Here is a 15,344-nt window from a genome sequence, read left to right as displayed (position 1 = left end):
TTTTTTAGTTTTGGTTTTAAACAGTTGCCCGACAACAATGTCGTCGGGTCAAGTTTTTAATAGTATTTAATTTGGTACGGGGCGACTAATATAAGAGTACATATGTGAGCGGGATTAAACTCATTTCACACGTGATGTTAGAGCATAATAAAATTGCAATAAAAGTAGAGAACGTATATACCATAAGGAGAAACCTCTTACAAGTCAACTTTTGCTAGAAATCATCGTCGTCACAAGAACTCTACCACTAAATCCTAGAGGAACAAAAAACAAAGATGAGTGGACCGAAAAGCAAAGTTTTGTAAAAACCAATGTTTTCATAAAGTTGTAACTACACAAAAGATATTATACTGAGGATAAAGCTTGGCTTATTTATCTCCATATGGTGCAGTTCTGTCGAGAAACTTAATTAGGAGCTACGGTCGTTTGTGATTACTAATTAATCTAGGCAGTTAGGCAAGCCTTAGTTCTGTTTCATTGTTTTCGTTGCGTGATTCAAATATAAAAAGTGACAGACGTCCTATACCAACATATATTATGACTTTTTCTTGGCATAATATAAAATAAAATGGACTAGGCAAATTTGAAACATTATCTAAGAACAGCTGGGTTTTCAAGTCGGCAGAAAAGCTCAAGTCCAAGTCAAGGTCAATGCTATTATATAGTAAGCTGCCCTTATTTATATTTGGGAAGAAAATGAGTTAATATGTTAATATATCTCTTTCTGTATTTAAAAGCGGACCAGCCCATGGCTTGCCACGATAGTCCGTTCTTTTGGAAATCAAGAAGACTCACGGAGACATTTCAGTCTTTTTTTACCACTATTGTGCAAGATAGAAAATTAATTGTACACATGCCACAAGACTAACAACTAAACTAGCATGTAAGTATTCAGATTTGGTTCTTGATCTGTCTTCAGAATATGATTTGAACTTTCAAGGGTAAAAGATTGATAGAATTTGTCAAAGCCGCTTTGCCTCATGCCAATGACTTTTCTGTTCATAGTTTATCTCAAGCTTACTGCCCAATATCTATATTGGAGCCTGCATTTCTTTATTACAATATGAATCAACAATTATTTTCTGTTCCTGTTAGGTAACCTTTTTTTTATATTTTATTTCCTTAGTTCTGCTAGGGTTTAGAAGAAATGTTGCTTGGGCTAAAGTTTAAATTATCCATGGGTTGCAAGTCTTCAATAATGAGGCTGATCATGACGAGTTGGCTTGTAGAACACGCATATACATAGGTAAATGCTAGTAGAACAACTACATAAGATTCATTAATAATCTAGATGGAAGATAATGATGATTGTATTAATAAGAAGAAAAGAAGGTCAGTACTAGTAGAACAACATACATACATACATGTAAAAACAAATTCGGCTCACAAATTTACCATACGTCAGATTACTGTTTTATAAATATATGTCTAAACCCGTCGAACGCTATCGAAGCTGGAAAAAGAAAAATCTATACACACAAGTAAATGCTTCTATAGGTAATAGAAGAGGTAATTCTTTTCACATTATCACTAAAAGATCCGTTTTTTTTTAATTCACTAGTAAAAAAACCTACTTGTGCGAAGAATCCTTGAGCATCGAAATGTATTTTGTCACGTGAGGTGTTTTTGCATGATGAGAAAATGAACTTTGTCATGCTCAAATTTTAAAAAATAAAACTCTTGCACGATGACATTTATCTTTGTGCGAGGAACCCTTAGTTGCTCAAGAACTATTTGCGTGATTGTCCTTTCAATCGCGCAAAACCCCAAATATTTTGCCGTAAACTAGGGTTTGGCTCCACCATTTGTGCGACGACAATATACTTAGTGCCAGAAAATATTTGTTGTGTAAGGCGGCTTTGCATGACGAAAAACTAATTTTGTTGCTAAGAAACCTTTACAAAAAATTGAAAACAAAATTGAGCCACAACATTATATCTTTGCGTGATGAATTGTTATTTGCAAAACCCTTAAAATTCGTAGTAAACTAGGTTTTGGCACCACCGTTGCACGATGAAAATTTTAAAATGGAAGAAAACTTAAAAACTTGAAAAATGCCATTGTCGCGCAAAGCACTAGTAACAGCTGGTGAGTGGTTCATATTCCCCGGAATTGGAGGTTTAGGGTGAGATGCATGTCAATTATGGCAACCAAGTCGGGGACGACATTTATGTAAGTATTATGTTCTACTTTTTAAATTTAAACTTCATTACAATTAAAAAAAAGGTTTAAATTATGATCAGTAATCTTAAATGATTTCTCTTGTTTTTTTTTTTTTTAAGACTTCTACAACGCAAAAGAAGGATGAGTACCTCGCCAACCTCTCTAAGCAGCAACCGAACGTGCCTATGGAGGAGATGACACCTGATCTAAAGGTGTCTCTGCAGTTGCTGATGGATGAGGTTAGGCAACTAAAAGGCAAGAAACTCCGCAGCCTATGAGTGGGTCGATTCAAGACCCAGAGGTGTCTTCTTCTTTAGCGAGCTCGCATCCTTCGATCGAGATGTCTTCCAAACTTCAGTAGGTGGAGATGGAGCTAGCACACCAAAGAGAAGAAGTTGAGCACCAAAGAGAAGAAGCAGAGCTCCTAAGAGAAGAAGTTGCTCGCGAGCGAGAAGCTGCTACGTACGACCAAGAAGCAATACACATGTACATTGATGGGATATCCCAAGCAAGTCAACTTCTAGCGTTCGCATTCCTAAGCCCTTCAGCGAACTTCAGGCGCCATTCCCCCAACCACCTCAGCACCCACCCGAGTAGTTTAGGTTAATTAGTTTAGTTTGTGTTACAAAATTGTACGAACAATTTTATTTTGAATGCAATTAAATAAATTTTAGCTTTTTAAATTAATATATTTAGAATTAAATAAATTATTTACTATAAATGTTGCTTTAAACCCGAATTTAAAAACAAAATTAAAAAGGTTTGCTCAACGAATATATTCGTCAAGCAAACTTTTGTTTTATTTTTTTTTATTTTTTTTGTTTAAATTTAAACAGTTGCCCGATGAAGATACCGTCAGGTCAAGTTTTTAATGGTGTTAAATTTGGTATGGAGCGACAAAATCACGCTGTCGGTCAAGATACTTTCGTTGGATAAATACGGTCTACACACTTTTACTCGACATAAAAGTCATCGAGCAAACTTAATTTTGCCCGACAAATTTCTATTTTCGTCGGATAAGGCTTCGAGAGACAGGTTTTGTGCGACCAACCTTTTCCAACAAACTTCCATCGTCTAAAGGTTTTGGACGAGGGAATCCACTTTTATCTGACAAATGTTTTCTGTCTAGCAAGGTGTTTTTTTGGTAGTGCTTACACATTTTCTTGTCTTTTTGTTGTTGGTTTTTATGTTTGTTTTGTATCAGGCTTTTGTTTTCTTGTTTTCATAGTTTTCTTCAAATATAAAGCAATCATAGTAAAATATAAAATAAAATGGGCAATTTTCCAACCTAGATATAAAATATATGGCGGGAACAAGTAAAAGGGGTGGTTGATTCTACGACCAGGTCTATCTATAACCAGCTGGTTTCAAGACGGCAAAAAAGCCCGAGTCCAAGTCAAGGTCAATGGTACATAGCAAGCTCCCTTATTATGAGTTGAGATCTTTTCCATATCTCATTGTTCGCCATATAAAATATATGGCGGGAACAAGTAAAAGGGGTGGTTGATTCTACGACCAGGTCTATCTATAACCAGCTGGTTTCAAGACGGCAAAAAAGCCCGAGTCCAAGTCAAGGTCAATGGTACATAGCAAGCTCCCTTATTATGAGTTGAGATCTTTTCCATATCTCATTGTTCGGAATTCAAGGATCAAGAAATTTGAACTATTTAAATTGAAGACATTGCTTCGTTGCTGAAGGTTTCAACAAGAGCTCATGTTGAAACCTTCAGCAGCCAAGTCTTATAAGCCAAAGGTCCAGGGGTTGAGTCTTACAAGCCAAGTTTTGAAATTCCTTTCTTTCTGTGGAAGCAAAGTGCATACAAGCCAAAGGTCCAGGGGTTGAGTAAAATCGCAAAAGGATGCGGATTTAAATCTTTGGTTTGGTTCGATTCACTTCGGTTTCTAAACTATCAAAACCGAACTAACCAATTTCAGTTCGGTTTTACAATTTCGTTTTGGTTTTTTTTTTTTTCTGTGTTTCGTTTCAATTTGGTTTTTTTCAAATGTGGCAATTGATGATTAAATACCTCTTTTAATGATTTAAATAAGTAATCCAATTATCAATTGTCACATCATATTGACTACAAAATATGGTTTAAGTAGATAATCTCTCTAGCATCTACAAAGAAATGTTGAACGGAAAAAAAAAAAAAAAAAACTCAAAAGTTAATTAATATCTTTTAAAATAAATTTAAAAAGTTGACGTTGAATATAGTGGTACACATAGCTCTCTATATAAACCATCCAAAGAATGGCACATTTGCACAGAACCCAGAAGTAAAAAAACAAAAGGCACTAGCTTAACTTAATTCACTAGTCACAAACCATGGTTCAATTTCACCATATTTGTTTCCTCTCCTTGCTCATAACACTAGCAGCAGGCTTCCTTCCTGGCACCCATGCAGTCGACTACAGCGTCACAAATACCGCCAGAGGAACCCCCGGCGGAATCCGCTTCAACAATGAAATCGGTGCAGACTACGGCAGGCAAACCCTAATCTCCACGACGGACTTCATATGGAGCTTGTTCCAGCAAAAAACAACCGATGACAGAAAGAGTGTCTCCAAGGTCACCCTAATCGTTGAAAACATCACCGGGGTCGCGTACACCATCAACAACGAGATCCACGTCAGCGCCAGCTACATAGCTGGTTACTCCGGCAATGTGAAGAGTGAGATCACCGGTGTGCTTTACCATGAGTCAACGCACGTCTGGCAATGGAATGGGAACGATCGAGCCCCGGGGGGGCTGATTGAGGGTATAGCTGATTACGTGAGGTTGAAGGCCGGGTACGCGCCAGGTCACTGGGTTAAGCCCGGGCAGGGGGATAGATGGGACCAGGGGTACGATGTCACTGCTAGGTTTCTGGACTATTTGAATAGTTTGAAAAATGGGTTTGTTGCTGAAATGAATAAGAAATTGAGGAGTGATTATAGTGCTGATTATTTTGTTGATTTGCTGGGGAAGAATGTTGATCAGCTTTGGAGAGAGTACAAGGCCAAGTATGCAGGAAACTAAATTGTAGTGCTTCTGTAGCCAATAATTTAGAGTGCATTTTTGCTCACCATCATTTAGTGCCCTATTTATCACTGTTAGATGAGTTTGAATTTTGAGATTTGTGTCTATCCACTACACGAATCTCGAAATTCAAAAATCATCTAACTGTGATAAATATGGTGGTGAGCATACACCACACTAAATAGTAGTGAGTAAAAATGCTCCCAATAATTTAAAGAAAGAGATCCTCTCCAGATCTATATATCGGCAGCCCATAGATCAAATGATCTTGGCTTTTAAAATTTTATCCTACTGCCAAAACTATTGTAACTTTCAAAAGTTTTCACTAACTTCTCTGCTTTTGGCCGTAGGATCAAATTTTAAAGGTCAGGATCATTTAGTCCCTGAACTCTAGAGATATAGATGCGGAAAGAATCTCTTCCCATAATTTAAAGCTGTCATGCAGCGCAAGGACTGATTTAAGTAAATAAAATGTTGTATTAATCTATTGATCATAAATAAATGGTTCCAATTCATTTGTACGATAGTATTATTTGTATATGTTATCAGACTGTCAATTTGTATTCTACATTACTATTAAACTAAATAAAAATTTTGATATAATCAATAGTTTATAGTCGGACAACACATCGAGCCAAAATTTTAATAAAGAAAACATAATATTCTATGATATGACACTTATTTGAAGCCTTTTTTTTTATAGGAAAAAAGATTTAATTAAACAGAAAAAGCCTCTAGTACAACCAATTCCCAAACAATTAAATTTAAAAGCATCCAAGGTCGAAGCAGGAAGGCAATAATCCCAAAAATATGGATTCGTCACTAATAGGCCCATGTGAGCTAATTTGTCCGCGACAAAATTTGCCTCCCTAAAATATGATGCCATCTAATGCATAGAAATCCCAACACTAGCCACTTGATGTCCTCAATGATCGATATAAGATGAGCTTGGAATCCCCCTCCACCACAAGCTTTCTCACACCTTTGTACCTGGCAAAAGAAATGCCCTCCTTTAAAGCAGTGGCTTCCGTGAGCGAGATGGTGGCCCTATCGAGATTGAAAGCACCAGCTCCAACAAGTTGTCCAGCCTCGTTCCTTAAAACAAATTCAGTAGCCGCTTTATTTAAACAAACCGAGCCATCAAAATTTAACTTCACAAAACCTTGGGGTGGAGACTTCCAACGAATGTTTGTTTGATTACATAGGTTGCTTTTGTTAGTCCTTTTACAATTGGCCTCAAAATAATATAAACCCACTCTAGCGGCAATGGCAATACTTATAGCAGGATGAGGACTTATACTTCTAAAAATTTTATTATTCCTATCATTCCAAATTTGCCAACATTTCAGAAGAGCCTTACTAAGTTCACTCAGACCACTGCATTTATCATTGTTAATTAATTCTAACCAATCTAAAAAATCATTTGTATGACCAACATTACTCCATCGTGTATTTAACGCAGATTGTTTCCAAACTTCTTTTGCAAAATTAAAAATGATGATTTTGTGTTTCTTCCTCCTTGCCACATAACGGGCAATCTTTGTTACCATTTTGAATGAATTTACTCAATCTTACCTTAGTATGCAATTTTCCTTGAATAAGCAACCATGCAAAAAATTTTACCTTTGGGGGAATGATTAACCTCCACATCCTCTTAAGGAGCTTTTATGTCACATCCTGGCCCGAGTCCACCACATCTCGGGCCCACTCTACCACCGTAGCACGATATTGTCCGCTTTGGGCTTACCATTCCCTCACGGTTTTGTTTTTGGGAACTCACGAGCAACTTCCCAGTGGGTCACCCATCCTAGGGGTGCTCTGGCCTCCTTCTCACTTAACTTCGAAGTTCCTACAGAATCCGAAGACAGTGAACTCCCAAAAGGCCTTGTGATAGGTAGGGATGAGAATATACATTTAAGGATCACTCCCCTGAGCGATGTGGGATGTCACATTTTGTCTCTTCACTTCATGGCTTTGATTACTATGAATCCAAGTAGCTAATTTAATTGAGAACTCACCAGTTGATGAATGATCCCAAATGAAGTAATCTTCCTTATTCTGCAAGGGAATAGTTACCAAACTGATTTTTTTCACAACATCTGAATCTAATACTTGAGAAAGTCGAACTTTGTCCCAGTTCCCATTATCAATAAAGTCACAAACTTTAGCTTCCCAATTAATATTCTGACACTGATTAACTGGAATGAGGTGGGCAGGCGGATAAGGAAAAACCCAACGATGGATCCAAAAAAGGATGTCCCTACCATTAACCACGACCCATCTCATTCCCATGTGGATAACATGTCTACTATTTAAAATTCCTTTCCAGGCTATAGAATAGTTTTGTCTAACCTTACAACTTAAAAAATTATTATTCCTTAAGTATTTCCTTCTAACCACTTACGTCCACCAATTGTTCTCATTTTTCAGAACTTTCCAACCTAACTTAGCCAGACAAACATTATTGAAATGATCCACTCTTCTAATTCCTAATCCCCCTTGGTCAGTAGCCATGCAAACTTTATCTCAAGCTAAAGGATAAAGTTTCCTATCTCTTCCCCAGAAGAAATCCCTACATTCCTTGTTTAAATTCTTTGTTACACGAGGACACTTAAAGTAAGACATGATATGGTTAGGCATACCAGTTAGATTAGACTTAATAAGAGTTAATCTACCTGCTTAGAAAGAGTATTCGTCTTCCACCCCGCTAACTTTTGTTTCACTCTACTTAATAATTCTTGTTCATTAATTGGATCTTTCCAGAACACAATGTTATGAATACCCAGGTACTTACCAATTGTTGTTTTGTGTTGTATATGTAGGATATTGACACTTATCTGGGTTTTAGCTAATTTAGGGGTTTCTAGTAGCTTTAATTGATCCTCCAGTTAACCACAAGGCTTGAGGAATTTGTGATGCTAATCTATCTATCTATATATATAAAGTAAGAGCAACAAAATGGTTACTTAAGCAAGAGGGCACAGTATCAAGCTACTGCAATTGGATAGGTTTCCAACTTTCCACAAACTGATGGTTAAATTCCAATCAAGTTGCAATATACACTTAACATTGGAGAAGGCTTTTTAACCAAAATACTCCCTGAGATTTGCATAACTCCTCAGTTTGGTCCCTGAGATTTGAAATCGATAGAATTAGTCCTTGAGTTTGTTCACAATCAATCATTTTGGTCATTCCGTGAAAAATCTCCATAAAATAAGGATAAAATGACAAAAAAAAAACCCTAAATTTTTGTTAAATAATTTTAGCCTATTGTTTATTATATTGAGGGAAATTTTGTCATTTTGATCCTTATTTAACATAATTTTTCACCAAATGACCAAAATGATAGATGATGGGCAATCTCAAGGACTATAGTGAAGAGTTAGACAAATCTCAGGAACCATTTTGGCCAAAAAGTCATTGGAGAATAGGTTTTTTCCATTAAACTTCTATTGATTTCAAATCTCATAGACTATAGTGAAGAGTTAGACAAATCTCATGAACTATTTTGGCCAAAAAGTCATTGGAGAATAGGCTTTTTCCATTAAAGTTCGAGTAATGGAACGATATTACTAAAGATGACGTGGAATTTTTAGTACCTCCTTTTCTTTCACAAGAAAAGAATGAAAAAAAAAATGATAAACGATTTCTACATACTTCTTTTCACTTTTTAGATATAACTTTTTCAAGTCGTTTGATTTAAGTAAAGGAGAATTAAGGGTCAGAATTATGAAAATATGGGCAAAATAAACTGTAGAACTGTAATGGATTATCGCAAGGACAGCAATACAGACTCCGGAACTTGGCCAAAAACTTTTCGAAACTTCTTTCATAAAACGAGTTTATTATCACTGTAGCATTCCGATTCCACTGTGCCGTGTGATGGGTAAGTTTATCTTAACGTGTTATGGCCTTGTTAAATTGTGATGTCACGGTTGTAATCGGCTTCGTGTAAGTATTCACAGGCTTGGAAAACAGATGAGGGATGATCAAGTAGGACATTAAGAATTCACAGGCGACATAATCAAAGCATAGAAGTGATATATATGACATAAAAGAAGCCAAAAAAAGCCATTTTTTATTCGGTATGTTCATGGCCCTACGAAATCGAATTACAAGCAGCCACACCAAATTTGTATATTTCTTCCCAGAAATCACTATTTCAAATTATCAAACATACTGCCAATTTGTCATAGAACCGTCTCAGAAGTCGTAACGTTACTGGTGTTGAAGAATTGCTGAAATAACTTCATTAATGTCCTGAAATTTTTTCCTCTCCTTGAGAAGGAGCTTTGCTAACTCAAGAGCTCGACGCTCACAACCCGCCCGCTTGCTGGCATCCGCTATTGACTCAAAATCTTCAACATGTGCAACTCCAACAATTCGCCTGTCAAAAACAAAAATAAAAGCATTATTATCGAAATTAATTCAACAGTTTCTTGATGCACTCTGTGTGTGTGTTTTTGTGGTGTTTGTTCTAGTAGGCCATCCTTCACCGTGGAATATTTATTTTAAGCACGGGGTTTTCTGGTCTAGAAGCTCTTCCTCTTGGTTTTAAAATGACTACTGAGTTACTAAAACTAAAATCTCATAGACGCAACGGGTAAGAAGTTAAGAGACCATGTAAGAATGGCACAAAACTACAAACAAGAAAGCAGTCTCTGCATATGGGCCATTCCAACGATTCGCAGAAGAAGATTCCAGTTAAGAATGAACGTAAATGAACGATGCATGATCCTGATTCTGAATAGATCTCATTATTAGTTTCCAATAAATTTCTTTTGTGCAAAAACATCAAATGCGAGAACTAAAGAAATATGCGGTCTGCCTTCTCACCTAATCATTTTTGCAGCACCAAATCCAAGAGTGTCATGAAGCAGATCTGTAATAAATTTCTTTTGTACAAGCTGTACAAGCTCAGGGTTGTTATAAATTGCAGGTAGATATGCGTCGCCAGAATCTTTGTTCGCATCCCATAGTGCAAGGAATTTTCTGTGGAAAAGGTTCCAAGTGTTTTCAATTGTCCTCAAAATCCAAGCCTTGTATGCCTGCATCATAAAACAAATTTCATACAAGACCATCACACCACACCACAACTAAACACTAATAATAGCAAGTCGAACTATGAACTAGGTGGAGGTAGAGTATGGCTGGGCTGGGCTATAGCCTAAATTTTGGAATTTTAGAAAACAGCATGTAGTTTTATAAGCCAAAGTTGTCTAATTTTGAAATTAGCACAGCCTTCTTTGATAAAATTAGCCTACCTCGAACACAAAAGGAAAGATAGCCCACCCCATATAAACTTTCCTAGCTCTGCCCTTGGAACAATTACTCAATAACTCTCAGGTTTAACATGTTATAGAACAGGCCTTATACAGTCGGAAATTATAATGAAACTACATGAAGTTTTCTTTTAGTTGCACAAACACCCCTGCTGTTGGATCATCATAAGCCAGGCACAGGCATTCGTAGGAAACCATTTTTAAATACCAATAGTAACAATAACTAAATCTAAACTACCTGGCAACCAAAACAGCATCCGGAATTCCAAATACTCAAAATGTATTTTAAAAAAACACCACACGTTATATTCCAGAAACAGCAATGCTCTTTCTACTATTGAAACTAAAGCAAATCTCAAATCCACCATCGAATGTGAAGGACAAACTCTACATGTATTCGTTCTATTCAAATCTCGATCTTACAAATAAATTATAATCCAGCTTATATTTTGAAAACTGAATTGGGATCACATTCTTCTCTGATTTTTACCTTTTCCTAAGAAGTTTCTAAAAAAACTCTAAAGAGAATCAAGCTTTTAACTTTACTAGTACTGACTGAAGAGGTAGCGTTCTCTAATTTTTAATCTGTTCTTCAACTTGAATACTCACAAGGTGACAACCGATTTCACTACAGAAACTGAGACGGCTTCTTATGCTGAACATCTAGCAGATGTTGCCAACATTTCCAGTCCACAACTATCCAATGGATGGTTATCGAAATACAACATTTCCAGTCTCCACCGGGTTACATTTCAAAAACGAAAAAACAAATCACAAACATGAAGGTGATGAAATTATTTGAGAACTCTTGAAGATCAATTTAATGTGATAGCTAAGATGATTAGGAAGGTCTTGATAGGTGACACTGTTGGGTTTTACGGCTCAAAATTAGGATGATGCAAAAAATTAGATTTGTGTTACCTATTTGGTTTTGATGTCCTATTTGGGTTTGGATTTTGACTTCTTAGTTGGTTTCCTTGGTGGAGAGATTTTGTTAATTACCTATTTGATTAGGATTTGGATTTACTTCCTATTAGGATTCTTATTGTAACCTAAGTCCTATGCACTATAAATAGGACCTTACGGTTAGTGTATTTCGTGTGGCTCATTCGTGTGGCAATTTGGTGAGAGTCAATTTGTGAGTTAAAGAGCAATTTGGGAGAATCTTCTCCGTTTGTTTGGGTTCTCTACTCGTTTGGTTTAGGGTTTGTAATTTGTGGGATTTGGGTTGTGAGAGTATAAACACTCTTTTGTAATCTCTGTTTGTTTAGCGAAATTCCTCGCTGTGCTTCACTCGTGGACGTAGGCTTTACGCCAAACCACGTAAATCTCTTGTGTTAGTTTGAGATTGTTTGTTTTAGCTTTCACCTACGACGTTGATATTGGTACTTTGTTAGAACTCGCTTCCGTTTGTGCATAAAAGTAAACAGACATAGGGGAACAATAACAATATACATTTACAGAACTAAATGACTTAACAACAATTTAGAATCATCACACTGAAATACAACATAACAAATTATATGCAAAAGACAAATAACACTGAAAAACAAAATAATGTCACAAGAACTGAAAAACTTGAAAACAATTCATCAAGAAGAAAAGAATAGTAGAAAGCAACGAGTTAAAGGTAATGATTTAAGATGAAATGGACCAGGACATACTTTTCGATCATTCTGGTCATTAGCATGCCCATCTTGTGCATAGAAAGCCAAAATCAAGTTGCCCAGAAAAGCTCCAATATCAAAACCCATTGGTCCATAAAATGCAAACTCTGGATCTATAACTTGAGTTGAATCATGAGTCACCATTACAGAACCAGTGTGAAGATCTCCATGTATTAGGGCTTGTGCTCTCTCACAGAACCTACAGAAGAGGCAATTTGATCGTTCAAATGACAATTAAAATGAAAACATGACATAGAGAGTAATACTGCTACAAAGATTCGATAGTTTCATTACAAGGATTTCAACTCAGCAACTTCAAGCTTCAAAGCATTATCCCCCTGCACAGCCTCAGCATCCGAATCAAGATAAGGAGAAGTCCATCGGTTATATTGAGATACTTTGTAAGGATCAGAAAAAACAACCTGCTCAGTGAGCCTGCACAACTCCACATTGCCACAAAATTCGGCAACTGCAGAAAGTGGGCATGAAGATGAGTTATGATAGATATACAAAAGCAGATTGTTCATGAGGCAAAACTGAAATGGAATTGAATCTGTACACTTTGAAATCAATTTTAGAATACTAAGGTTCAAGTCAAGTTCCTTTACTCACGGCATGTGTTAAACTGAACAGAATTCAACAAGAGATTATCAATCTAAGACAATGATTCTATAAACTCAATGACTTTCCTAATCATTTTGGCTAACGTATAAGGGAACCAATTATGAACCACAAGTGGAGAACATGGTGCATGATTATTCTCTTCTCTCGCAACCAAATCAAACTATTGGCAGGATTCAAAACAATACCACTTTGGAATTGGACCAAAATGTTCAACCAATCAAGATCCAGGACAAAAACATCCTTTCACATGCAACATAAGTGTATGACAAAAACGCACATGACAACTATGTGAAAGCAAACCAAAATCAACTAAAAGAAAACATTACATACCAGCTTTTTTGTGGTCTGTGGTATTGTGATACAGGAGGGATGTGAAGAACAGAGTCTTTGCAATATAGTCGGACATGTGGTCGGCCAGCAAGGGGTACTCAACTCCAGCAATCAACCCTTTTCTCAGTATGATATGCGGGGGCTCCAAATAGTGCATGCCGATCAAAGACATGGTCCGATCGAAATGATACACTTCAGGAACATGATCAGGACTCAAACTTCCATGCTCTTTAAGTGCCAATGCCTCAAAATATGCTCTTTCCTTTGTCATTGGCCATGACTCACCAATACAACGGATATATGGAAGAGCCTGCAAAACCAATCAACGTATTTCATCAGATGACATCCAAAGCTCACTAATTTTACATTTTCACCCAATCAAAGTTAAAAAACAAAACAAAACAAAACATAGACCCCATTGGAGCTGAACCCAAGAAAAACATTTTGGAGTTGAACCCAACAAAATTTGATCTAACACCACAAACCCATTAACATATTTCATCAAAGGACATCAAAAGCTCACTGATTTAATTTTACCCCTATCAAAGTCAAAATCTTAGAACACAAATTAAACACTTTGGAGTAGGACCCAACAAAATTTGATCAAATCCCACAAACCCATTAGTACAATTTGATCAAACACCAAGAACCAATTACTACCCAAATGGTCAAAAATTATTTACCTGCTTGATGACGAAAGAACCAGAAGAACCAACGACGATGAAGACGAAGTTGAGATTGCCATCGCCAACTTCTTTGATGGTTAAGTTGTCGAACTTGTTGCCGAGCTTAGAAGCGAGAGAAGGCGTGGCCTTTATGTACTCTATGAGGACCTTCTCGTCCAGCGGCCGGAACTCGGAGAAGGCCATGATGCAGCGGCAGCGTCGATGGAGCTGAGTGGAGAGTTTTTTTTGTAGGGTTTAATAAGAAAGTGAGAGTGAAGAGGTTTGAAAAGCGATCTGAATGATAACGTTGGAATTGGAGTGCATTTTTGCAAGTTCATTACCAGAGATTTTTAAGTGTAATCGATGTACGGATGATACAATATGTGTCATTAAATAAATGATGGGATATATATGCTAAAATGTTAATAACTTAAAAAGTAAAATTTCTCATCTTTCATATTAAAACACATGTTGTACCACTTATGTTCCTATCACAACTAAACACTTTTCGCTCATTACAACTCTATTTATCACTGAATTTAAATTTTGAAATTTATGTGTATTAATTATACAAATTTTGAAATTCAAACTATATAACGATGATAAATGAAATTGTAAACATACACTGTAGTTGATTGTGGTGAGCAAAATTGCTCATTTGGAATTTGGATGGTTTGAGAGAATTTGTGGATTTGTGCACTTTTATGAGCCGGAAATAGAAAAGGAAAGATGGAGACTGTGTATGGATTGGTGCAATGAATCTGATCCGTTCGTGGATTTTCTCATTGGTTGAATTGGGATGTGGCGTGAGTGGAATCGGTTTCTCCAATCTGAAACAGACTCCCTAACAAGAAACCTTTAAGGGAAGGAATCCTCTTTTTTTTTTTTTATAAAAATGGAGAGTAGTTGTAGGGTCTACACTAAATCGAACTTTAACGATCCGAATTATTGATTTTTCAAGTTGCACCTCATAGATCATCTTTGCAAAATATTAGCCAAATCAGAAATGTTTAAGACATCTAATTGATTTCAAAAAAAATAACGAATAGTTTGTTATATAAGAAACAATGAAATTTTATCTTAATAGATAAATAGGTAAATGATTTCGGATTGAATTGAATTTTTGCAAGGATGATCTATGAATCGAGACTTATAAAATAGATTATTCGGATCGTTAAAGTTTGATGTGGCGTGGATCCCACACCTAATCCCTATTTTTTGAAAAAGGAGGATCCCTTTGCATAAAGGGCTTGCCCAAACAAAACCTTTGCTATAACCTCAGTTATAATATAATGGGAAGGCTTTTTAGTCAAAATAGTTTCTGAGATTTGCATAACTCTTCATTTTGATCCCTAAGATTTGAAATCAATATAAGTGATCCCCTGAGATTATTTACCATCAATCATTTTAGTCCTTGGGTGAAAAATTATGTTAAATGAGAATCAAAATAACAAAATTACCCTTAATTTAATAAACAACAGGCCAAAATGATTTGACAAAAATTGAGAATATTTTTGTCATTTTACCCTTAATATATGGACAAACTCAGGGGCCAATTTTATTGATTTCAAATATTTGGGATCAAAGTGATGAG

The 15,344-nt window shown here is 36.2% G+C and overlaps 2 protein-coding genes across 2 annotated transcripts; one reads left to right on the top strand and one right to left on the bottom strand.

Annotated features, from left to right (window-relative positions):
• Positions 1-4,408: 4,408 nt before the first annotated feature.
• Positions 4,409-5,708, top strand: LOC126585138 (uncharacterized). Its single transcript, XM_050249527.1, has one exon. It carries the CDS (start codon positions 4,490-4,492, stop codon positions 5,180-5,182), a length of 693 nt encoding a protein of 230 aa, XP_050105484.1. The 5' UTR covers positions 4,409-4,489; the 3' UTR covers positions 5,183-5,708.
• A 3,495-nt stretch (positions 5,709-9,203) lies between these two features.
• Positions 9,204-14,081, bottom strand: LOC126586745 (methylthioribose kinase-like). Its single transcript, XM_050251686.1, has 6 exons — positions 13,769-14,081; positions 13,086-13,395; positions 12,426-12,600; positions 12,129-12,330; positions 10,019-10,230; positions 9,204-9,569 (listed from the first exon to the last, which is right to left on the bottom strand). The coding sequence occupies exons 1-6, from the start codon at positions 13,952-13,954 to the stop codon at positions 9,401-9,403; spliced, it is 1,254 nt and encodes a 417-aa protein (XP_050107643.1). The 5' UTR covers positions 13,955-14,081; the 3' UTR covers positions 9,204-9,400.
• Between the last annotated feature and the right edge of the window lie 1,263 nt (positions 14,082-15,344).

The sequence above is a fragment of the Malus sylvestris genome, chromosome 10 (genome assembly GCF_916048215.2).
Source record: "Malus sylvestris chromosome 10, drMalSylv7.2, whole genome shotgun sequence".
Taxonomy (NCBI): Eukaryota; Viridiplantae; Streptophyta; class Magnoliopsida; order Rosales; family Rosaceae; genus Malus; species Malus sylvestris.
Note: the sequence above shows the minus strand (reverse complement) of the source record. Positions and strands in the feature narration are given on the sequence as shown.

What these genes read in the sequence shown, in the direction of transcription:
- LOC126585138 (XM_050249527.1), top strand. Translation starts at nt 4,490, where the DNA reads ATGGTTCAATTTCACCATATTTGTTTCCTCTCCTTGCTCATAACACTA.
- LOC126586745 (XM_050251686.1), bottom strand. Translation starts at nt 13,954, where the DNA reads ATGGCCTTCTCCGAGTTCCGGCCGCTGGACGAGAAGGTCCTCATAGAG. An exon ending in CACAGACCACAAAAAAGCTG is followed by an intron (nt 12,601 to 13,085) that starts GTATGTAATGTT and finishes CACTTTCTGCAG; the next exon opens with TTGCCGAATTTTGTGGCAAT. An exon ending in ATGACCAGAATGATCGAAAA is followed by an intron (nt 10,231 to 12,128) that starts GTATGTCCTGGT and finishes TTTATGATGCAG; the next exon opens with GCATACAAGGCTTGGATTTT.